General features: G+C 40.4%; 1 protein-coding gene across 1 annotated transcript in view; it reads right to left on the bottom strand.

Moving 5' to 3' along the window:
- The window catches only part of LOC139466849 (platelet binding protein GspB-like), a 54,522-nt gene that overhangs the window by 20,732 nt on the left and 6,638 nt on the right, over positions 1–27,152 (bottom strand). The window contains exons 2-9 of the mRNA XM_071248587.1: positions 22,594–22,725; positions 18,081–18,275; positions 13,145–13,306; positions 10,488–10,635; positions 3,373–3,475; positions 2,718–2,862; positions 1,932–2,012; positions 78–191 (exon numbers count right to left, since the gene is read on the bottom strand). Of these exons, the coding sequence (XP_071104688.1) occupies positions 78–191; positions 1,932–2,012; positions 2,718–2,862; positions 3,373–3,475; positions 10,488–10,635; positions 13,145–13,306; positions 18,081–18,275; positions 22,594–22,725 (1,080 nt within the window). The remainder of the gene's footprint in view (positions 1–77; positions 192–1,931; positions 2,013–2,717; positions 2,863–3,372; positions 3,476–10,487; positions 10,636–13,144; positions 13,307–18,080; positions 18,276–22,593; positions 22,726–27,152) is intronic.

Raw genomic sequence — 27,152 nt, forward strand, 5'->3', positions numbered from 1 at the left:
TATAGTTAATTTGTCATGGCATGAATCGGGTGGTCTTTAAATGTTTTGGGTAGTTTATAACACATGGTGACCAGTACCTTTGACGTGGCAGTAGGTGTGATTAACCACGAAGTCAGATCCAACGAATGCCAGCGACTGGGTTGACCCGGAAATAGTGAACTGGGTTGGGGTCACAGAGGTCACGGTCGCACCTGTAGCAATAAAAAAGAATATCAGAAAGTTGGAGTTGGAGATCAGTGCTGTTTGAGGGGCATCGCATTCTTACTTTCAGGTTTAGGGGGATCAACACTCAAAGACATACTTAGTGTAGATAGATGCCACTAACTGAAACCCTAGGTCAAGGTTCTGATGTGATGTCAAAGATGATTAGTTCTTTCCGGGTCAAATATTGCCAGTGTAAATGTATCGTCGACATGTAACAAATGTTATATTTGGGATAACACTTTCTGAGCTACAGATTCTCGTACCATTTTGGGTCCGGGATTCGAACCCTCACTGCCAGAGTGAGGCACCTTATCGTCAGTACACAAAGTCAGCGATCTAGCCCACTCAGACACCGAGGCTTCCACAAAAATGAACACAAAAGGGTCCGACAACTGGTAGTCCAGATCACGTACTTTGTGCACCCCTCTGACGAGTGTCGGACTTTCATTTTTGTGGAAGCCTCGGTGGCTGTGTGTGTTAGACATTGACACTGACACAGATCATCATTATCGGGGATTAGAACACATGAATAGCGGGTCCTGTGTTTCACAAAACAGCCCCCATACACGAAAGTGACGAAAGCCGCGCTCCGATTCAATTAATTTTAAACCGCTCTGATACAAACTGATTGGATTGTACATCACCTGTCTGAGGGTTATCGGGCTGAGTGCGCCAACATGAAGTGTTGTTTTGTCACCGTTTCCAGAAAGTTTATGTTAAAGCGTCAATGTCTTAGTTGTATGTTTGCCACGAGAACAAACAAATCCCATTCAAACAGCTGTCACAATCATTGTACACTTATTTAAAAACTGACTTTCACTTTGTGTGGATTCACTGGAGTATGAACCTTCCTAGAGTGAGGGCAGACCTGTATGAACGTGTGGGCTTTAGGGTTCCAAGGGGTACGGCCCAACTAATGTGGGACTCATTTCACTTCAAAATATAATCTCATGAAAAACATATGAACGATTGTATCAACATTTGTGGTCCATATGCTCATGAACGACGGTTTAGCGGTCATGTGATCGACCTTTCGTCCAATAGAACAACCGTATATCGTGTAAACCTCCTGTATGAAATGGCAGTATGAGGTATTCGTGAAAGATGTTGGCGTAAATATTCACTCGATGAAACAGACATGAGTTAAGTAATCTAATTCTTACAAAGCTCTTTTAGAGTAGGAAAATGTTTACATGTTCTCAGAGCCGTGATAATCCCGGGTTAGAACTGGTCTTCAGTAACCCATGCTTGCGTATTTGATCCACTGTAAGCACGTAATTAAATACATCGAAAATATATCAGCTGCGTCAGTGTTGAAGCAACCTGTAAGGGTATGGTTAGAACTATCATAGACCTGTGAAGATCTGGGTTAGAATAGGTCTTCAGCAACCCATGCTTGCCGTTAGAGGCGACTATGCTTGTCATAAAAGGCGACTAACGGGATCTTGTCATAACAGGCGACTAACGGGATCTTGTCATAACAGGCGACTAACGGGATCTTGTCATAACAGGCGACTAACGGGATCTTGTCATAACAGGCGACTAACGGGATCGGGTGGTCCTGCTCGCTGACTTGGTTGATGTATATTTCAATTGTTAAGATCGATGCTCAAGATGTCAATGACTGTATTTCTTGTCCAAGCTTGATTATTTACAGATCGCCGTCATATTGATGGAATATTCGTTAAACGACGTTAAACGACTAACAAACAAACATGTTTACTTACTTGAGTCATACACTGTCACAATGGCCGTGGTGGAGGCAAGAGATCCAGCAGAACCAAGACGGCAGGATATATTGTACATAGCTGAAATAGACAAATGAGAAGTTAAGACAGTTGTAGCATATACTGAAGATAAAAAATAAAGGAACAGGTAGGGGAAGAAAAGAACCATGTGTCAGAAGGTAAGCGTGAGTGAGTGAGTGAGATTTACGCCGCTTTTAGCAAAATTTTAGCAATGTCACTGCGGGGACTTCACACATTGTATCCATTTGGGGAATCGAACCCGGCTCTTCGGTGAGACCAGCGAACGCTTTAACCATTAGGCTACCCCACCGCCCCTAAAAGTACGCAGAATCTTGCAGCGTATCAAAACTAAACCAATTAACGTTGTCTATATGTATCGTATATTCATAGCTTTATACACTGCCGGGTACAAACTGTATATGTTTTGATATTTATAAAAATATACATGTTTACATATTCTGGATATGCTGTTTAATGGGTCGTCATATTTGTACTCAGGTAATAACAATTAATAACAATACTTTACTTTTAATTCGCAACTATTATTAGCGTGTCTTTCTCTGACACATTCTCAAATGTTGAATAACTTTTTAACAAAATAATAAGACTGAAAACAGTTAAAGAGAAAAGATTAATTTGATTGAAAGAAAATGATAAGAGGCCCTGACATCGGGAGAGTAAAGATCAGCTGATTACATTGTGGTATATATTTCCTAAGGTTCAGATCAACCATATTTCTGCTTGTATAAGGATCTGACGCCTCACCTGCAGCTACGGCGGGAAGAGATAGGGTAATTTCTTGAGGTGTCTTCTGGATGGTTGTCAAACTGGTTTCAGCGTTGGTAGCCTGACTAATGGCGACACACTCTATGGATGCCCTACCTAACCCAGCGCCGCCGACTTTGATCGTCTGTATAAGAACAAACAAACATGCATCATGGGTAAGCTAATTTTCCTTCCCGCATCCAATAGAAATAGGGTCGATAGTGCGATTCCGACTGTATCATGAGCATGTGTTTGTGAAACACCATCAAATACTGATGATACCAGGTGTTCGCGAAAAGGTCAGCGTATCCTGCCCCACTGGCGGCACCCGTCACAAACACATGCAAAGGCAAGTAAGTTTTTCATCTGAAAAAACAACATGCGAACACATGCTACAAGTCAAAATAGGGAAATCCACTTGTCTACGTTTACGTATTTTGAATCGGCCATTTAGATCAACGTGTGAGTGAGTATAGTGTTACGCCGCCTATAGTAATAGGAATGTGGTTCACGCAATATACCTATGTAGGGAATCGAACTCAGAACTTTAGCGTGACGAGCGAACGTTATAATCACTAAACTACCTCACCGCTCCTATAAATCCACGAAAGCAGATGTGTAGTTTTTTTCTATAATTTGTGAAAAGTAATCTTACCTTTACGGTTTGTGGCGGGACATAATCGGGGCTGACTGACGTCACAACGAGACAGGTAGTGCCGTCACCGCCACACACCCCACAAGGGTCAATCGATTTCCCTCTGAAATGTAATGAACGTTGTAGAATGAATGGTCGACACAACAGTCAATTATAGTTTGCCAAATAATAGTCATTGTCCCGAGGCAGTGTTTAAACTACCCGAGCGACCGACACCGAAGGTCTCGGGCGGTCAGATTCTTAAAACATGCATGTCCAATGGTCTGGCTGATTTATTCTGTAGATTATATTATATAAAATAGCTTTTAACCTGACGCAAAACATTCCTGCGTATTTGACTCAGTGAAAGCACGTAAATAAATCGAAAAAATATCAGCTGCGTCAGTGTTGAAGCAACCTGGTAGGGTAGTGTGATGGTTAGTTCTATCATAGACCCGTGAAGATCCAGGGTAGAATAGGTCTTCAGCAATGCATGTTTGCCGTGAAGCTCCGGGTAGAATAGGTCTTCAGCTACCCATGCTTGCCGTAAATGGCGACAATGCTTGTCATAAGAGGCGACTAACGGAATCGGGTGGTTTGATGCACGTCATCATATCCCAATTGCGTGGATCGATGCCCATGTTGTCAGTCACTGGATTGTTTGGTCCAGATTATTTACAGACCGCCGTCAAATATATAGCTGGAATATTGTGAAGTGCGGCGTTGAATAACAAACAAACAAACAAACGAAGGTACTATCTTAAAAAGAAACAGGTGAACGAACAGGAGTAAACAGACTCGAAGTAAATTTTAATTTTGCGATAAACCATTACAAGACATGATGACTTACAATTTCTTTTGTATTTCCTGTTTCACTTGACAATTTCTTTCATGCAGAAGCTAAAATCATTGCTTTTACCTTTATAAGCACATTTTTTTCCCGTAATCTTCAGGCCATTCCAGTTGAAAATACCCCCAAAATAACATGGAAGAATTTTAATGCAATGGTCCGAAGAAATTAAATCTTAAACTATAATTCTAAAAGGAATCATGTATTCTAATATTGTGTTATTTTAGTTACTGATTTCACTATATATATTTAACATCATAAGTGTAGCACTTCAGCATATTTGCGGTTATTTATTGCGGCGCTCTCGAAATAATCGAGTCTGGAGCAGACAATCCAGTGATTGAGATCATGAGCATCGATGGGATACGATGACATGCATCAACCAAGTCAGAGACCTTGTCCAAGCTTGGTTGCGGAAGACCAATTCTAACCCTGGATCTTGACGGTGGTGTTTAACAATGAAACGCACGAGCGCGGGTTCAGTGCTAACAGATCAAACAGCACAATCAGAGTGAGCTTGGGATTCCAACCAACAACCAGTGCGTCCTGACATTGCTAAGGGAGGAAACGCTGCACTATGGTGCTTGGCCACCCATTGTATGTTGATATATCACCCGGGCAACACATGGCTCCAACAGCAGGTCAGGTGTGAGGCATGCAGTTTGCCAAGCCAGGCATTTTCCACGAAACAGCAATCAGTTGCAACTTGTTGCGACTGTTGACAAAACATTTACTGTGTTTGCCAGGGGAACAATCAATCAGTTGTAAAATAACACCCTTATATGAAGCGATCAAGCGCAGCGAGTTCAATTTCTTAACATCGATTTGCGTAGTTCTGTCCAAACATGCAATGTGGCATCAATAACAATAACATTGAGTGTTTTTTTGGTTTGTTGTTTAATGACTCACGGCAGTTTGTAAATAATCGCGTCTGGACCAGACAATCCAATGATTCACATCATGAGTATCGATCGACACAATTAAGATACGACCAATTCGGTGAGCCTGTGTTATGAGTGAGTACTGTGACGCGGATTCAGGGAGGGACCACCCCTGTACTTTTATTGCGTTTGTATATTAAATGTTACGTTCTTTCAGGATGATACTGAAAATAATTAACTGACAATGATACTGAAAATAATTAACTGATGATGATGAATGAAATCTAGAAATGACAATGATAACTGACAATGATGAATGATAGTGTTAAATGACAATGAATACTGACAATAAGACCTCAAAATAATTAACTGACAATTATAAATGACAATGATAACTAATAAATTGAATGATAACAGAAATGATAAATGATAATGATAACTGACAATAATACCTCAAAATAAAATAACTGACAATAATGCCTCAAAATAAAATAACTGACAATGATACCTTCAAATAAAATAACTGACAATGATAAATGACAATTATATATGACAATGTTAACTTAAATTATAATGACTGGCAATGATAACTGAGAATGGGGCAACTCACAACCGAAATGTCAATTCGCGAATAAATAGTGGATCGTTGAAAGAACGGTTAAAATATGCGTGATTTCGTAATGTCTCCCCAGGGAAGATTCTTAACAAAAGGTAATTCTTAACAAAACAGGGTAATCGTTTTCCCCATTTGCAGACGGTCGACAACTAGAACAGTTTTGAAATACTTGAATGGATCCACTTAGTCTGAACGTAATAGATCGCCTGTGTTTATGCTTGACTAGAAAATAAACGAATATTTCAAAGAAATCATCCATGTATAAGCACGTCTCCTGTGGGTGAACAATTAACGAATCAATGTAGTTCTTGGAAAACCAAGTTTAGTTATACCTGCACAAACACGTGCCGCAACCTGCTTAACTTCCGGGTAGCAAAAAGTGTTTCTTGTTTAACGCCACACTCAGCAATATTCCAGCTACATGGCGGCGGTTTGCAAACGAGTCGGGTCATGATCATCGATCAACGCAATTGAGAAACAATGACATACCAAGAAACCAAGCCTGACCACCCGATCCCGTTAGACGCCTCTTACGACAAGCATGGGTTGCTGAATATCAATTCTTACCCGGATCTTTACGGGAGAACACATATTTATACATGTATTAGTCAAATATCAACCATGAGTTATTTATAACACGGATACAATGGGCGTACGTTGACTTTGTGTATACCTGTGATGAACCGTGGTCACGGGGGTCTTTATTGTAGTTAGCCCTTCAGATAACGGTGAGATGTACAGGGAATAGCGAAAAGCTGTTCGTGTGTTACGTGTATTACCTTTGTGTAGTAGTGTCGATTTCAGCTATGGCAGATTTAAGTCTTTGATAGCCAATTAGAAGTTTGGAGAACATGAATACATGACACTTTGTTGTGGATAGCAACTTCTTTTAAAAAAATAAATTAAAAAAAAAGAAAAAAAAAGAAAGAAAAAAAAGTGTCATGTATTTATGGTAGATTTGTTTACCACAACCATTAGTATGAGCATTGTCGAAGTCCTACAACCACACTGTTATTGAAGCAAAGGCTAATATTCCAGCAATATCCCGACAGGGAACACCAGAAATGGGCTTCTACATTGTACCCATGTTTGGAGTCGAACATGGGTCCAACGCTTTAACCACAAGGCTACCCCATCGCTCTCACCTCAAAGTAAATAGAACTATGATGCAACAGGTGTCAATTTCACGGGAGATTTTATAAGTCAAGGAGCGCCGCTAAGTTAAATCAAATAAAATGTATTGATAACTCTCCTTAATTACATTTCCCAGTATCCACGAAAACATTAGCTTAGAAACCAGCGAGACGTCGCACACACTTGCGCGGTTTCATGTAACTATCGACCTACTTTGTAATCGATGAGCGAGTTTACAGTTATACCCCGTTTATTCGGACCCCTGTAGTTAGCAAACCTCGCCATCACCTAGACTACTCATGTGAAAATACGTATAAGCCTTATGACAAATGATTCGGTAATCTTGCAATGTCGGAATCTTGGTAATGTCACTGAAACGATTAAAGTAGCTTAGACAAGTTAATGGCGCACCTGCATAATGTGAATCGATTGAAAATTTATTGCTGAATGTACTCCTGATGCAAAACTTGCAACACTGACCCAGACTTGTTTTATCAGGGTTAGCAACATACGTGGGATGCTGAGGCGAGGGGGTGGGGGTGGGGGGATGCGGTGCGCGTGTGTTTGAAATCAAAACAATAGTTCGCAATAGCTAATTTGTAGTTAATATATTTTACTTTACATTTTGTCATTTATCGCCATACTAAATTATCGACATATGACTTTTACTGTTACATATTGTAATAGAATGTTGCTATAACACTCGAAGGAGTCGTGCAGATGACATAATAATGTGCTTAGTGTTCACGGAATATGTATGGGCTTTACAGTGATTTTCGGCATAATGAAGAGATAAGTGATAACAGCAGATCACAATAATGACAATCAAGATGTAGATTAAACTTGGATGTAATTCCATCAGTCCGGGCATTTCTTCTACTTCCAAGCCACAGCAAAAATGCCAGGCAATAAACAAAACATCTAAGTTAGAAGAACTGCCGCTGCCCGGAGCAACCCTGTCATCACATTACATGCGATGTTACAATTGCCCTGAATGAAGATAGCCCCAATAGCTGTCCCCGATACAGAACTACACAAACAGAGATGGCTCCCGGTTACCTACTGGACAACGAGAAGGAACACATTTAATTATTAATATAGCGACATTCTTGTAATCAACAACCAGGAAATCAATCACTTACTTGGAACAGTGTACGGCAATGCTTGTATATTTCATGTAAGTCTTGCGTGTCGGGCACTAGATTTCGTGATACTATGCTTTGGTGTATTCTAGGAACGTAGTAACATCATTTCGGAATTGAGGTTTGTTAAATAAGATGTTGGTTTTAGAAAAAAAAACAAGTATAAAAATATTCATCGATTTCAGTGGTCTGTGTCAAACACGACATGAAACCAGTCCAGCAGTTTTTTAAAGACTGATATTACTATTTTAATCAGCCACAACACAGTTGTTATGAATTCGATTAAACATTCAGAGGAATGGAGATCTGTCTAACCTGACTTATATTACTTGCCCAGTGAGTGTCGCTTTGCATCACCAAGAGGACATGAACGGACTTTTCGCAAAAAGTGCAAAATGTACAAATTTCACTTGTGAGAGAGTTCAGCTTCATCAACGCTATAAACATTGCTTCAATTTATCACAGGATGTCAACTGAGAGAGGAAGCGTTTCACATTTTGGTACATCACCTGCCATATGCAAAGATCTCTGGTGAAACGTACGAGCACAGGCACGGTGCTGATACATGGAGAATTATAACCAGGAAGTGCCAAGAGCAGCGGAACCTGGTACCACTATGGGAGATAACTCTTTGCCAATTTCACCATTTTAGACGAAATTGGTTGCGTCCATTTTGCATGCCAAACCCCATCTTCCCGAGGCAAGAGAGTTAACTGACTATAAAAGTCCAGTTTCCACCCTTGCCGAACTAGGCTGGTATTATGGAGTTACAGTTTGGCTAGACTAACGAGTCTATGTATAGTCCAATCAAAATCGCGCACCGAAATCGAAATCCGGTTCGTAAACTGTCGTGCAGATTTCGGTCGATTACAGGATTTGCAAAGCATCTGCACCGCCAACTCGTTGTCAGCATCCACATCTTTTCATGTTTTTAATCAAGGTGCTCACGTGATTTGATGCATTTCGCGATGTAAGACCCGTTTTATCACAATATAGATCTTGATTATCGATCAGATCGTCCTGACTCGGAGCCAGCATTTTGTGTGAAGCAAACGCAAGTGATGCGAGAGGTGGAATCTAATTGGTCCATATGAGCGGCTTAGAAGGGACATAACTGGTAATAGCCACTGGTGGCGCTACGATCGAGCCCAGTATTCCAGCCTAGTTCGGCAAGGATGGAAACTGGACTTTTAAAGTCAGTTAACTCTCTTGCCTCAGGAAGATGGCCAAACCCATGAAGGTACCTTCACAAGACAAGTGCTCAGCGATTTGTCTGATGAAGGTACCCTTCTGGGTTTGGTACACCTAATGGAAGCAAAAGACTTTGCACGGCGAAACTGCGGAAATCCATACACCATAATATGAACACCGCACACACAGAAGTCTGCCATCAACACCGCACACACAGAAGTCTGCCATCAACACTGCACACACAGAAGTCTGGCATCAACACCGCACACACAGAAGTCTGGCATCAACACTACACACACAGAAGTCTGGCATTGAAAGTGTTTTCGTAAATAATGCTTGAGAAAATTACTAAGGCGAAAACAATCAAGTGGTGACCAGCAGGTTTGGTCACGGAGTGACGAACTGGTAATTGACACCATCAGCGAGCCAGCCCGTGCGGTGTTTTAAGTTCTGTTGTCTTAATGGTTGACATCACGCACGTTGGGTGTCTTCAGATGCAATCAACACCTAACAATGTTCTGTCGGCATTACCCAATGACTATCAATACACTGACTTAGCTTAATTGGGTACGTTCACACACTGCGCCATACTTTAAATTCAAAATGTCGGACAAGTCTACTGAACTGTTATTGACGTCTAAACATGTTATCACTCTTTCGTCCTTCATCACGTGATGAAGGAGGGGGAGCTTACACTACACAGCCACACAACTGTACTATTATTTAATTTGTATTAAACAATGTTAAACCAGCATGAAATACTATAGACGTGGCTGGGCTATGCACATAAACGTAGCGGCCGAATGACCGCATCCACAAGTGGGAAAGATGTGACCATCGGTATTGGGAGAAAAGGTACAGTTAATCGACGTAAGGAACGTAAGAATATGCGGAAATATATCAAACTTAACCCACCTGTTCGTAAAATGGTCTTGTCCGACATTTCCAAAGTCGGATTCCATTCAGGGAGTCATCATTATCAAAAAATAGGTAAATATTTCTGAAGCTTGTACATTGTATCAACATCCTTAAAGATGCTGTACATAATATTGAAAAATAATATAAGAAATAAACGACACGTGGTCGTTGTTTATCGCACAATAAAATAATGAACGGAGAATAAACCTGCAGAGTTTTATTGTACGAGAAACAACGACCATGAGTCGTTTATTTCTTAAATATGTAGGTAAATTATGTTTTGGTCAATAGCGGGTTACAAGTTTCGACTGAATTTTAAGGTTTGGGATGAAAGATTTCGTGGAAAATACAAGGAATCTCGTCAGAAATGGAATCGGAACAAAATCAAGATGTATGGTACTTGCCCATTCACAGTTCCGCTACAGTCGGTACAGGTGGAGTTGTCGCCGCTACAGACGCCGCAAGCGTCCATTCCCGCTGTTGCCGCGTTGCCTGTCGAGCCGCCGACACACACCTGGCACGTGTTGTTGGATGCCATCTGAGCCAGTGTACCTGGAGGATAGGTAGCATTGTTAAACCACCATACTCACCGTCAAGGGACGTGTACAGGAACACTACAGGCTGAGGAAGACCGCAACTTGCCTCGCTTACAGTGCTGATTGCCTGATTTCATATATTTGAGCATTTGGTTTTGATTTGTTTGTTATTTAACGCCCCACCAAGCAATATTCCAGCTATATGACGGCGATCTGTAAATAGTCGAGTCTGGACCAGACGATCCAGTGATTGACATCATGAGCATCGCGATCGATCCACGCAATTTTGATACGATAACATGCATCAACCAAGTCAGAAAGCCTAACCACCCGATCCCTTTAATCACCTCTTACGACAATCATGGCTGCCTTTTAAAGACCGATTCCATTCTGGATCTTCACATGGTTTGAGCATTTGATACTCTAGCAGATATCTTTATTGAGTTGTGTCATGTGGTATCTAGGTTGTTAAGGAGTGATGGGGTGGCTTAGTGGTTAGAGTGTTCGTGCAGAAGCCCAGTGTTCATTTCCCTACATAGGTACAAAGTATGAATTCCATGTCGTGAACGGATGCGGCGTATAATCATACTCACTTATTCAACTTCCGTGAGTAAAAAACGGCTGACTAAACCACACACACCTCACTACTCACTAAACAGAGCGGTGGAATGTATTGACGGGTAGTGGCGAGACTCACTACTCACTTAACAGAACGGTGGAATGTATTGACGAGAGGTTGCGAGACTCACTACTCACTTAACAGAGCGGTGGAATGTATTGACGGGTAGTGGCGAGACTCACTACTCACTTAACAGAACGTTGGAATGTATTGACGAGAGGTTGCGAGACTCACTACTCACTTAACAGAGCGGTGGAATGTATTGACGGGTAGTGGCGAGACTCACTACTCACTTAACAGAGCGGTGGAATGTATTGACGGGTAGTGGCGAGACTCACTACTCACTTAACAGAACGGTGGAATGTATTGACGAGAGGTTGCGAGACTCACTACTCACTTAACAGAGCGGTGGAATGTATTGACGGGTAGTGGCGAGACTCACTACTCACTTAACAGAGCGGTGGAATGTATTGACGAGAGGTTGCGAGACTCACTACTCACTTAACAGAGCGGTGGAATGTATTGACGGGTGGTGGCGAGACTCACTACACACTTAACAGAGCGGTGGAATGTATTGACGAAAGGTTGCGAGACTCACTACTCACTTAACAGAGCGGTGGAATGTATTGACGGGTAGTGGCGAGACTCACTACACACTTAACAGAGCGGTGGAATGTATTGACGGGTAGTGGCGAGACTCACTACTCACTTAACAGAGCGGTGGAATGTATTGACGGGTAGTGGCGAGACTCACTACTCACTTAACAGAGCGGTGGAATGTATTGACGGGTGGTGGCGAGACTCACTACTCACTTAACAGAGCGGTGGAATGTATTGACGGGTGGTGGCGAGACTCACTACACACTTAACAGAGCGGTGGAATGTATTGACGGGTAGTGGCGAGACTCACTACTCACTTAACAGAGCGGTGGAATGTATTGACGGGTGGTGGCGAGACTCACTACTCACTTAACAGAGCGGTGGAATGTATTGACGTTTACTGGCGAGACTCACTACTCACTTAACAGAGCGGTGGAATGTATTGACGGGTAGTGGCGAGACTCACTACTCACTTAACAGAGCGGTGGAATGTATTGACTGGTGGTGGCGAGACGCGGAGTCAGCAAGTTCTACCTTCCGGGGATTTACACTGGATTCAAAAGGCAGTTCTCGCAAGTTTAAGTCAATATATAAATTTTAATGTATTGATTTTATGTACGATACAATGCATGTAAATCGATTGTTCTTATTGTACAGAGATCCCCATGACAACAATGTCTTTTTTGTTGTTTAAATTAGCGTTACACTCTGCAATCTTACAACAATACGTCGGCGGCCCGTGGGAACTTCATGCAGAAGGATCTTGTAGTGCAAAGGGTACGGAGACATGTAAGCGCTACACAAATGCTTGATGTGTCAATGTTAAGATATTAATTCGTTCAATAAAAAACGCACTTGCTGTCCGAGGTATAGGTAGCGGAATATGACGAGTGGGCACGATTGGTCAACATTTTAACCATAAACATATGGCTCCATTGGCCTTCATTGTTTAAATAGGTGAATTGGAATTGCTCAAAGCAATTTCGGTGAAACTCGAAATTCTTGCGTAATTCCAGCTTTAAGTAACAGTATTCACACATTGAACCCATGTCAAACCTGTGTATTTTGTTTGTTGTGTATCCAGTGATTGATACCATGAGCATCAATTCAGGCAACTGGGATACGATGACATGCATCAACCAAATCAGGGAGCCAGACCATCGGATCCTGTTAGTCGCTTCTAACGAATAGCACTGGTTGCTGAAGGCCAATTGGAACCCGGATGTTCTCGGGACGCGAGACATGGTTGATGTTTTTCTGCATGTTGTAATGATATGCATCACACGTGTGCTTCGTTCTCACTTACCTGGCGTATAGCAGTCGTTGTTGCAGTCTTTGTATTGACTCCCTGTGACGCCGGCCGCCGCCGACGCTGCTACACAGAAACCACATGTGTCGTTGACACTGGTGCCGTTGCAATTATTGTTGCAGTCTCTGAAATCTGCAGCACTTTTGCCCGTTGACCCACCTGTAACAAATGACACATTTTACCATGAAAAAAGGGTTTACAATGTGTATGAACTATTCCACGTTAGTTTGTTTCTCGGACAAACTGTATCAGTGAGTGTGACGTCACATTGAGCAAACTTCAGTAATATCAAGTCGTGTCATCATTATGTGGTATTGAAACCACGTTTACCACTTCGGTGAAACCCATGATTGGGGGTAAGGAACCAAGTTTCATAAAAAAGCTAATCTTGGATTCGAATCAAATATCAGAGGATCCTGGCTCGCCAAAGGGGCATAAATGTGCAACGCTAATTGCGGAGCCTTAGACGAACTGAAACTGTTTTCTTTAATATACGTAACTCCTCTCTTTTTCCCTAAGGTATTTATGTGCATATTAAGGTTGAAAATTGACCTATGAACTTTCTGAAGGTTTGACTTTCAAGCAAAATAATCTTAAATCCTTCAGTATCAGTGGTTATATTTCTCGGAACCGTTTAGATTTAGGTGCTATGTTTCAATGCACGGCCCCTACACATCCTTCCACAAACTTATTATTTGTTGTTTTCAAGGCACATTACGTCAGTGTGTCAGACTACGTCCCTCACAACTGTCACGATTACCTGAATATCACATCACAAAACTTGCCATGTCTCAGAGTTTGCAATCTCTGGCGCCTCCAGCTTGTACTTCCAGCCTCGGTCTCTCGTAGTGATTGATTTAGTTAAAATAACCAACACTGCCCTTTCCGTAATCTTAAGGGTTTGTTTTTAATATAGAGTCCATTGATATATCAAACATTGCTAATCAAAGGCAATTATAGGAATGAAACCGCGGGACGCTACTTGCCATGTCCTATCATTAACTTTACATGCTTGAGGCGAGTGTGACACTTTGTGGTTTTAGTAAAGTAAAGTTTCAGTAAACTGAATACAAATATCTCACCGGGAGATTTGTGAAAACGGTATAGATTTCTTTGATGCTGCCTGCAGGCAGTGTGATGTTGTTAAAACACTGGGCAGGTTGAAAAGTGCAATACACAGAAAAGAAATACACAGGCATTAACAGAAGCCTGAATCTACTGAAACCCAGACAGCAGACTGTTGACATGGATGTCTTCCATTATGCAGAGGCTGCCTCGCACCTGCTTACATTGTCATGAACTGTGACAGCTGTACTAAACATGTGTCAAATTATGATACAAATTGTTAAACATTGTTATATTTGAATAAACATGAGATGTGTCTTTTTCGTCATTTTTCATTCCCTAATTTGTATTTACCCAAATACATGTAATCACATTAAACGTCTATTGTTCTGAAAAGGCAACCAGTCCGATATCCCTTATATGCATCACCCTCTTTGTTATATCTAACTTCACATTCTGTACTGCAACATGATGTGAGCAATTCAATGTCCACGTGCCACTCGTTCAGAAGCTGTTGATTTCAGATTGCTTCTGTGCTTAATAATGTGCATGTGATGTTTTGTCAATGTAACATGAAATACCACCGTACATATCTTATTACAAGTGTTATTGATCATTGCCTGTGAAATACATTTCAATGCGTCATGATCACACGTGTTGTGTTTTCGATGTCTCCAGTATGCAATCGTTTTGCTCTGGGTCTGAGTATCCATACCTCGTTTCGTCGAAGTTACAGCACGGTCTGGCTATGTTCGAGATATCGGGGTTCGGCTGTATATCATAAGCAGGTGTTTATGAAGCACTATCAAATAGTGATGACACCAGGTGTTTATGAATTACTATCAATAGTGATGACACCAGGTGTTTATGAATCACTATCAAATAGTGATGATACCAGGTGTTTATGAATCACTATCGAATAGTGATGACACCAGGTGTTTATGAAGCACTATCGAATAGTGATGACACCAGGTGTTTATGAAGCACTATCGAATAGTGATGACACCAGGTGTTCACAAAGACATGTTCATTTAGAAGATAAACCTACTGTGGTTTGAAATTTGATGTAGTCCCAATGTAGAGGAGGACCTTTTATTTTAATTTGGAACCGAGCGCCATTAAAAAGTTTGAGAATGTTTAGTCACTGTTCAGTTAAAGTAAATCACATTTAGTGACGTTAATAAATATAACCGACAACTGTTTTCCATTGCCATCAGCAATCTTTGCAGAGAACAATGTAAGACATATTTCTTTTTGTAGCTAAGTTGAGTAATGTTGAATCATGTTTAGTTCAGTGAAACAATGCTCCGTGAAAACATATTAAGCTATGTTTAGTCAAGTAAATATATATAGTTATTTCTAGGGTTTAGTCGTAGTTTGGTAAAGAAGCCCCATATCAAGTTATGTTTTGTGATTTTAGAAACAAGAGAATTGATCCGGACCAGATGCAGCTGAGTGATTGGACGTGTTAATGACGTCATTGATATTTCACAATCGTGGGTATTATGGGAGATTCTTGGATAAGCTTCAGAAAAATGTAACACACTGAGTCGACAGTATAAATAAATCATGAAATGAAATGACACAGTCTACACATATGTATGTCGCGACAAGGAAAAAGAGCGTGAGCTCTGTTTGTAGTCCATAGAGTTCATTCACCAGTGTAAATGTATGTCAGTTCTAAGGGACCAGTCACACATTCGGGATTTCTACTGCCGTTCTTGATTAAAATGTGTCAAAAGTCAGATCAAGATCCTGTGATTCGCGGCGGGAAATTCACAAACATCGAGATATTGTTGGGGAAGTGTCCCGATTCAGCCGTTTCCAACCGAATTCGTCCCGATTCTCCCGTTCTCAATCTGAATCTGATCCGATTTGTATCTTTCGCATGGTAAAACACGATCGAAGCTGTCCCGACAGCGTCCCGATTCTCCCGAATGTGATCCGACAGAGATCATACAGTGACCGGACAGTGAACCGACAAAGACGGTTCGCATTCGGCAAGATCTGGACGCAATCTGGACTCAATCGACAAGAAACAGCAATGAACAATTCATGACCGTTCATCACGACAGCGTCCGATCCACAGGACACCGCCCTGACAACATAGGACATTGTTACGATTTTGATCCGATACAGCAGAATCTGTCACGACATAGTCACGATTGTAATTCGACTAGACAAAATCGGTTGAGGTTCCCGAATGTTACGGGACGCACCTGACTGTCGGGAGTGCTTGGCCGACCTCTCTGGACCTTTCCCGATCCGTGGCTCTGTTACGAACGTATACGACTACGTTAAGACAATGATAGGACATTCCAGGATAGTTATCCGACTTATTCACTTTTCGTGTCGTACCGCTGTCTGATCTCAAACGGGAGCCACAATCGTCACTGTGTGAACCTGGCCTTACAAAGAAGCACTGTGGCATATAATTCGATATGCACAGTTGCTTCCCTTTGTCAAACCAGGATCTGTTGGGGTGTGGGTTTCAATGTTCGTATCATCCTGATCCTGACCTTGGGCTACGACACGATACCTGTTCTATCGGCTTCATAGTGACAAGCGACAACAGCCTGTGTCACTCGGTTTTTGTCCCACATTTAGCTGACACACTGTGATAAGATTAAAAAAGCCCCCAGCGGGGTTAAACTCCATAATTCCCCAGTATTGCACAGTTGATGTTTTCAGTATTCGTGTTATTTATGAAATCATTGAGCAGCCCTGGGGGATAAAATATGTATAATTTAGAGACTAACAATTTCATATTGCTATGATTTGGTCGAAGCGTCCTCCTTGATCCAGGTTAGATTATACAAGATCGACACAACACGACTCAGCCCGAGGGGTACATTACAAATAAATAACGCAGCTTGTTGTTTGCGTTTCTGCTTTTCCTCTTTACTCAATTTTGCGAATGTTTTTCATAAAGCATAATTTCTCCATGTGAAGTGATTGTAAACCACCAAACGGAAATGATTGGCAGACACATCAATCCAAACAAGGATTGTATAAAACTCATAGACATTTTTATCGTGGCTATCAACGGGCTGAATTTTCTGAATGATTGATTGTACAATTTGTGGTATTCTTGCCGCTAAGGTACGATCGAATTTCAGCCTTGATATTAACAGCGACAGAACTGTTTTGATTGATGTGATATATAAACACAGATAAGAAATATTCATGAAGTAAAATAAATAATGAGTTGAAGCCATGCGTAACAGGACACGTCCCATTAGGATCTGTGAGAAAAGTGGTTAGTTACGATATGTCTGAAATTACATGGTGCTAAAAAACCCAGTTTATCTGCTCTCACGTATTGGATTCAGCCGCCCATGAGGAAGTCAAATGAGTTGTGGAAACACACGTGCAGTGGAATCTGTCTTAACCGGACACTCACTTACTCGGACCTCTGTGTTAACAGCACCATATTTCTGGTCCTGGTTTTACTGCGTTAATATATCAACTAAAATCTATTAAAGTTTGTTTGTTTGTTTGTTGTTTAAATAATCAAGTCTGGACCAGACAATTCAGTGATTGACATCATGAGAATCGATCTACTCAAAATGGGATGCGATGACATGCATCCGCCACGCCAGCGAGCTTGACCACCCGATTCTCTTAGTCGCCATTTATGGCAAGCTTGGGTTGCTGAAGACCTATACTACCCCGGATCTTCACGGGTCATAAAAGTATACGATGAATCATTGGCATTTTGAAACCTTGATTTAAGTGAGCAGCGAAGGAGCTGGAAAGGACGCCAAGACTCACACAATAATGATACAACACGACTTGTTGTCCGGGTGCATATTTCATAATAAGAATAAAAATCAAAATATCATTATAATATCTCACATCTACTCACCCACACATTGCCCTGAGCAGCTGTCTATGATGGCTGTTCCGTTACATTCGTTGTTGCAGTCGGTGCTGGTGGCGTAGCCGGGCCTGCTCATACACTGCCCGTTACAACTGTCCACTCCGTAGGTGATGTTGCGACCAGTGGTGCCGCCGTAACACTCCCCGCAGTTGTTGGTGGTAGCGTTCCCTTGACATTGTCCTGGGGAGGGGGAAAATAAATGTTACCCTTCTTGCCAAGGTATTGTTGTTGCTACTTCTCCTCCTCCTCCTACTACTACTACTGTTGCTGTTACTACTACTACTACTACTACTACTACTACTACTACTACTACTGATTCAACTGCTGCTACTACTACTACTATTCCTGCAGCTACTACTACTACTACAACTACTACTACTACAACTACTTTCTACTACTACTGCTTCAACTGCAGCTAGAACTACTACTACTAGTAGTTCTATAGCTACTACTTCTTCTACCACTACTACTACTACTACTACTACTACTACTACTAGTGTTTCTATTGATTCTTCTACTACTGCTAATGCTGCTACTTCTACTACTATTAGTGATACAGCTACTACTACTACTACTGTTTCAACTGCCGTTTCTACTACAACTACTACTACTACTACTATTGCTACTGCTACTAGTACTACTACTGTTTCTGCTGCTGCTCCTACTACTACTAATGCTTCTGCTTCTACTACTACTGCTATTGCTGCAGCTTCTACTACTACTGTTTCGTTTCAACTGCTGCTTCTTCTACTACTACTACTACTACTACTACTATTGCTGCAGCTAATACTACTACTACTACTACTGTTTCTACTTCTACTACTACTACTACTACTACTACTACTACTACTTTCTACTACTACTACTGCTTCTAAGTTGTATATCCGACTGGATGTTGGTGGATGTATGCCCGGTTTTTACAAAAAGGATTTAACACTATTTGAGTTTTGCATTGAAACCTTGCGCGCCTTGGTTTTGGTAGCACGATACATGAGGGTGCAAACCTGCTCCCTCTAGCCATCAAGCATACCACTTATTTGGTCTTGGAATCCAATTTAAGAACTCTCGGGCCATATCAGTGTTCAAGGGTGGTATAATATTCTGGGATTTTCACATGGAATGCCTGACAATGCGTGCTCAAAAGCTTAGGGGTAACAATTTTATTGATTTGTTATTCTCTGCACGAATCATAAATTCAACATTGAAATATTGACATCCGCTAACCAGATAAACATTTAAAGGCATCCAGCGTACTGTTCTGGGGCTTCCGGAATGCCTCTTGACAAAGTTTGGCATCCAGCGTACTGCTCTGAGGCTTCCGGAATGCCTCTTGACAAAGTTTGGCTTACAGCGTACTGCTCTCGGGCTTTCGGAATGCCTCTTGACAAAGTTTGGCATCCAGCGTACTGCTCTGAGGCTTCCGGAATGCCACTTGACAAAGTTTGGCATCCAGCGTACTGCTCTGAGGCTTTCAGAATGCCACTTGACAAAGTTTGGTATACAGCGTACTGCTCTGAGGCTTCCGGAATGCCTCTTGACAAAGTTTGGTATACAGCGTACTGCTCTGAGGCTTCCGGAATGCCACTTGACAAAGTTTGGCATACAGCGTACTGCTCTGAGGCTTCCGGAATGCTACTTGACAAAGTTTGGTATACAGCGTACTAAAACGGGGTTGGCATCCTCATACATATGCTCTCGGCTATTACTCTAGTAAACGACATACCTTACCTTGGACTTTCCTTACGCATTAAGTGAGTGAGTGAGTTGGGTTTAACGCTGGGTTCACACTATGCATGGCTTTTAATTTCAATGACGTGAGTCGTTTAGTTTTCACTTTCCTTTCGACTTCCATCGTACTGCTGTCAGTACAAAGCAAACACCTAAACAAAAATTAATAATTTAAACATCCTCCTAGTTGTTTCTGTGTTACCATAGTTTGCTGCCTGATCAACATCACAACACCATTACGCCTGTCGCTGAATGTCATAATGGAGCAGTTTTATTATTCCATTAAACAATATCTGTGAATACATCTCTATGGCACCGATGCCATCTGCATCATGGCCATGCATAAATCATGCTGAGATGACGTGATAATGCTTATCTCATTACTCGTTCATGGAGAGACTGAGGAGGAACCTGCCTGGTGCCTAGTCCAACCGTAGAAGACCAAGCCTCCTCAATGGATTGGCATTCTTTATATTCAGGAACAGGTTTTGGAATAGATTGTTCTATTGCACCACGAGACACCAAGTAATAGTTAGGGAATGACCATTTGATATTAAAGGGTGGTGGTAGGGGCTAGGATTTTATTGAAACAAAAGTTGACCCCGAAAATGCTTGTAAAAATTATTAGGCTCTGACTGTTGGAGAGAAAATGAAATTGTTTGAAACAAAAAATGCATTGTTGCACGGTTTTTATTTTGAAATTAATATTTGACTCATAGAGATGTTTCAGCTACAGGTGCAAAGCCAGGTATATTAAGAAATATAACTATCAGACTGAATATTATTTAACAAAATGACCTTGTAACAATCTAATTTTAAAGGCAGACAACTTTTTAATTTTGTTTTCAGGATTCTGAAGCATAACTATTTTTAAGAGAATTTCCTAGGACAAACCAAAGGTTGATTCCTTAGTAGTAATGTATATTGAGGTTTTAATCTGACATGACCCCACCACAGAGAAGTCTCCTCACTGGAGGAACTTTTTGATGAAACCCAGCTTTCAAGTATGTACTTTGTTTTGGTCGGCAGTTTATTCCTGCTGGTATCGCTCTCTAGCGTGTGGCCTGTATTTCACCAGATTGCCAAAGGTTACGAGTTTATCTTCATGCATTCCATTGACAAAGTAAGATAAACAATTATTATACAGTCAAGTACCGTTTATCCGACATGGTTGGTTGCATATGATTATGTCGGATTAACGAGTATGTCGGATAAACGAAATTAAGTAGTATCAGCGTTCGTGATCGAAAATCGGACAACTTCACGGTAGATAACGATACAAGCACGTAGTCATAAAAATATAATAAATGAAAACTGAAAAATTCGTACTGTTATGTTACATTGTTTGCGGAATATGTTTTCTATTCATGCAAACTTAACACAAAACTGGGTTACGGGCTGATTCAAAATATTTTAGAAAAAGATGTATGCAAACAAACGTATTTGGAGCTTTACCTTTCCTACAGTATCTGTCAGTAATTGTCGATTACGGCAATGACAGCAAGAGTTTACACAGTGAAACCAGCACTTTATTAAAAACACTGATTGCACAATGTTGTGTTAACGTAATGACACCGACTCATCAGAGTCCGTCATGTATACTTACTCTATGCTGATATTATTGATTGGTAGGGCACGTGTTCTTTAGGAATCGACCTGACAGTTTGAGTACGTAGTTCTGAAGGCTCCTACAGCGCCAAATAATCAATGGTGCCCAATATAGCCGAAAATCTCTCGCTTAACGTTGACTAAAATGCTGTGAACATTCCAAAGCGCCGGCAACTTGGTACAATTTGCAACATCTCATGTGGTTAAAGTTAAATATTTGTTAGTTTGTCTCCTATGTTAACCCCCGATGTCAGTCTAACAATATCATAGTCTCCAGGTTCGTGGATTCCTGTCAGTATTTTACTGTTATACATAATGATGTATTTCATTCAGTGACATTGATTGACATTTCAGGCGGACATGGTTGCACGTTTGTACCACGTGACTTTGGCATAGAGAAATAGAATGGAAACGTTTTCAAATGAAGAAGACAAACGTATGCTGACTGTGGCTTGAACCCCAATGACTCGATTGTGACTGGTTCATCCAACTCCTATTGAAACAGCCAAGATGAAGATAAAAACCTTTTATCTCAATAGTTGTCCATGGTCATTCTAAAGAAATGATCTGTTCACTTAATGTTACAAAATGGAGAGTTATTGTTAAGACAATTTTCAAAGTGTTCTCGACAAAGAAACTGTACTTCAAGTTTTAGGGACCACAGCGTGCTTGATATTTTCGTATTTCGCTGTCTGACTCTGACCTCACTCTGATTTATTGTTTTACATCACAATGAACGGGATGACGTCATACTAGTGACACGCTAAATTAAATATACAGCTAACCGAGCTGTCTACCTGTACAGTTTGTTCGTTTGTTTGTTTGTTTGTTTGTTTGTTTGTTTGTTTAACGCTACACTCAGCAATATTCCATCTATATGACGGCGGTCCGTAAATAATCGAGTCTGGACCAGACAATCCAGTGATTGACATCATGAGCACCGATCCACACAATTGGGATACGATGACATGCATCAACCAAGTCAGCGAGCTGGAACGCCCGATCCCGTTAGTCGCCTCTTACGACAAACATAGTCGCCTTTTACGGCAAACATGGGTTGATGAAGACATGTTCTACTCCAGGTCTTCACGGGGCACCTGTACAATAGGCTAATGTCCATTCCACACGCTCATGATACGGTTATCTACATAATATATCTTACCATTGCAGTCCAGGAAGTCGCTGACAGCACTGACATTGGCGGTTCCACCGTAGCAGATGTTGCAGGTGGAGTGAAACACAGCCTGGCCGTTACATACACCGGCGCAGTCTAATGTTCCCGTACAACCAGTCACTGGAACCATGAAGTGATTGTTAGACATGAGAAGAATAGATAAACATCTGGAAGTGAACTTTTATTACCTAAACCACAGACTCGGTAGTCGAGCTAATAATATGGATAACAGTAATTAATAAAACCGAATGACTTTTCATGACTTGTGGGAAAAAGACAAAGGTTGTGTGTTTTTTCACAGTCCTCTCTCTCTCTCCCTCTCTCTCCCTCCTCCTCTCTCTCTCTCTCTCCCCCCCTCTCTCTCTCCATAATTATACGCATGTGTTTATGAATCAGTGTCAAATAGTGATGACACCAGGTGTTCGTATTCTTCCCCAACGATGACACCCGTCACAAACACACGCAAAGGCAAGTAATTTTTTCACCTGAACAAAAACCGGGCACATATTGTACAAGTCAAAATAGGGAATTGCATCGGATCACCGAAGCAAAGGGATCCTTAACAAATCCTACCAAGTTCGAATATGTGTATTAATAGTTCACCTCATAAAAGTTCAATAAACGCATATCGTGGGGCCAAACTAAGCATCGTAGCTGAAATGGGAATGATTAAAATTGGACCGAACCATTATCTTACCCCGATTAGTTAATAGTGAAAACAGGTATCTCAACGTCCCGCTGTGACAGCGAGGCGTGATGTTCGAAATCTAAACATTCCATTGGTTATTAAAAAAGATTGGTTAATTTCCGCTTATCCGTTTACATGTAGAAGACTGGTGGTTCACGAAGTTAAGTGCATCGACGTTGTATTGGTAAGATGCATTGGTTGTGAAGACTGGTTACACCAGTTTCCATTGTGTTATTTAGAGAATAACAAGCGAGGAATGATAGATTATCTGTCCTGAATGAATGAATGAATGAATTTCATCCGAAACACCGACAGGATTTACATGATGTCCCTGTTGAGAGTATCGGTCGTGTAGCTCACTACCAACAATGGTGTATGAACGCCGGATAGGTATGTCCTTATTGTCCCTGTCTATGCACGTACTGACATTGCTTTGAAACAACAGTGAAGCGAATATATGTTCATAACTTGCTATTTATGTAAATGTAAACAAATATTATTTACTTTATGACCTTCTGTCCATGTGGTTGAGATTCAGTTTAGTGTGTTTCAGTTTTCGATGCTGTGAAAACATTTTACTCATAATTAGCTGCTACAGTATTTTAGTATAATATATAATTTTGAATATAATGTATATATTTTTTTAAGTACAATTAGATCTGAAAAAGTACCGTAAAATCTGTGAAGATTACACGAATCTTTCAATCGTGCAGGGAAAGTCTTAAATAATATTTTGTACCCAGATTGCTGACAACAGTTCTCCCATCTCACAACAAACATGTCCGCCCACACGCATCAACATTGCCCTGGCAACGCACTGCTCGCCAGCCCCTGCCATAATTAGCAGCAAATCCTTTGTTCAATTATGAATCACTCTATCAAAATAACGACGGTTAGATAATAACGTTTGTTTGTTTTAAATTCTAATTGAGTTTTAACATGGAATTCTTTATATTCTATATAATTTATCAGTGAGTTGTTAGTTCCTGAGCAAATCACTATGACACAATTATTTTGTCTACTGAATACATTAAATTCTTGCAAAACAACGTATCAGTCAGGACGTGTGTGTCCAGTTCCAAGAGGTTGTATTAGGATTTAATAATTGTCTTTCTACCTTAATTGGTTAATTCATGATTTTACTTGAAATATGAATATCATGTCATTTACAAATAACGTACATAACATTGTGTTTTTTTAATCATTACCAGGTAGGTAGATGTATTGTATATATGATAATATTGATGATGATGACGATGATGATGATGATGATGATGATGATGATGATGATGACGACGAGGTCGTGGAGAATACAGTCGTGGTCACGTTGATGTCCACATTGACAAGGTAGAAGAGACTGTGATAGTTCATTAGAGACATGCTATATTCAGTATATCAGCTGTGGCTCTTTATCAAACGATCGATGAGACAGACATGTCAATATCGATGCGACACATGACTCCCATTAATAACAACACGTGTTTGTCATTGAGCCAAGGCTGTTTCCATGGCAATTGCCACATCACCCAGGGCATATATAAATAACCTCGATATTAAATAACTTGTATTATAAACAGCAGGAATGTGTCGAAACTTTGGAAACAGTGATAGTGTTTCATATCCATATCCATTTATGTTCCAGGTAAAACTTTCCAGATCGCTGCTGTTGTCGGCGTTCGACAGACTGAAATTAGTTTGAGATTTTGATATTTGCAAACCAAAAACTCAGAGTTAATATTTATCGCCAACGGAATGTTTAAAACGATTATTTTATTACAACAAAGTGGAGACTGTAGCGGTGAAAAGTATGTGAATGAATCACTGTAGAAGAATCAAAGAAGTACTTCGTAAGACACATGTGACATGACATTGCATTATTACAGACTCAAATAAGAACATTCGTTACGTAAAGCTTCATTGAGCTGTTTGGTAGCGAGGTCAGAATTCCAGTAAATATAAAACGACAACGCCGTAGAATAGCTCATTTAGATTATCAGTTGGGCGCAAAAGGCAAAATTGTCGTAAAAGTATATTGATCACTGAAAATCAGCGATGACACCAGGTATGGTACATTTGTTGGAACCTCGGGTTCGAAATATAATTTATGAAAGGTGAATGACGGTATACTGTGCTGGACGTTTGTAAAAGAAATACTGAAGAAAGAAACCCAGGTTAGTATATCGTTTGTAGCTGAAAACATATTCAGACATAAAACATCTCGGTAATGTAATGTCTGTGAAGATTATACTTTAGTTTAATATATGCCAAAGGTGGAGCAGGATGCGATAACCTTTTCGCGAACACTTGGTTCATCCCGTTTTGAAAGTGATTCCTAAACACATGTTTGTGATATAGTCGGAATCGAACAGTGGACTCTACTTTTAGTAGAGAGTTATCATTTAAATGTTATTTCTTGATTTTTATATATTATGATTATGTACATAATTTTTGCTTTTTTTCATTTATAAACAACGTGAAAGTTCCATTTAGTTTTGTTTAAGTATTAGTCTTATACAGATTATATCAATCAAACTCTTGTTTAAAAGAAAGGTCTTACAAAGAACGCAAAACTGAGCGTTATTCAAAAGAAGTACAATGGACCCATATAAGTATCCCAGGTTTGCACCTCTACTCTTTTATTGATTAATTTGTATACAATAGTATGTTTTATGTTTTAAACAACTACTTTCAGAGACCTTGCTGTACATTTAACCTTGGTTTACTTGTTGATCACGTGTTGTTCTGTACCAGGGTATGGTGCGGCAGAAATAAAACATTGCTCAACATCTGCGGAAGTCTAACAATTCGAAATAAATCATGTATAATTTTTTAATTATATTTATATTTGATTCATTTAGTAAAGTCTCAGTAAGTAGATGTCTAAATACTTGACGATTACCACAGCTTACCAAAAGGGTTCTGGGGTATTAGGCGTTATTGATACAGGGTTTGAAATCCAGATAAAATGGAATCGTGTGGAAATATTGTATTAATGTTTCCCCTGTGGTTTGACATAGGTTCACTATTATCATATTGACATTTATCTGTAGCGTCCAATCACATTTTTATCAATAAACGATTGACTGAACAAATGTGAAGTTTAGTAATAAAACAAAGAGGGGATTCATTACTGTAGAGAGAATCTGTTTTATGTCTTCATGATCGCATCGTACGTACACCTGTTTGATTATAGCATGGTTGTTCCAGGGACTAAGGATTCCACTGATGGGCATACATAGCATGTCTGTACGTCAATTACTTGTCAGTGACACAACGCCTTAAAGAAACGTCACGTAATTAATCATTTTAGAATAAAATCTTGAATAAGAATTAAATACAGTTGCAAAACAACAAATCAAATTAGAGATATAATAAATTATTATTGAGCGTAACAGGTACAGCTTAACAGTTTCAGTGGCATGGATTAGTGATGTCATTTGATTGTGACGTCATAGTAACTGATGACGTCATATTATTAGTCTGCAAAGCCTTGTGATTCAGTTTCACTGTAGCGATAAGTCTAAAGCCCCCGTTACACTATCAAATACTTTGATGAAAAACTTGATCAAACGTCAAAGCTTTGGGGGGAATTATCTTGCTATGATGGATGCTACTGACGAAGAATGTTTTGTTGTTGTCATTTGTATTTTGTGTATTGCCCTGTTGAGAATGCGGCGTCGGGGAAGACAGATTTGGTCCCGAGAATGGCTGCTCCCTGTTGAACCAAATGAATTAATTCTTCCAGCATCTCTTCAGTCCAAAATAGTTGTCTCTTTCTGACTTGTTTCTATGCACTTCCGGTTGAAAAGGGGTAATTGTTCCTTGTTCTGATTGTCTAAATGTAATCAACATCATCAAA

Source organism: Haliotis cracherodii, unplaced genomic scaffold, assembly GCF_022045235.1.
Source record: "Haliotis cracherodii isolate W230 unplaced genomic scaffold, xgHalCrac1.p SCAF_19, whole genome shotgun sequence".
NCBI classification, from domain to species: Eukaryota; Metazoa; Mollusca; class Gastropoda; order Lepetellida; family Haliotidae; genus Haliotis; species Haliotis cracherodii.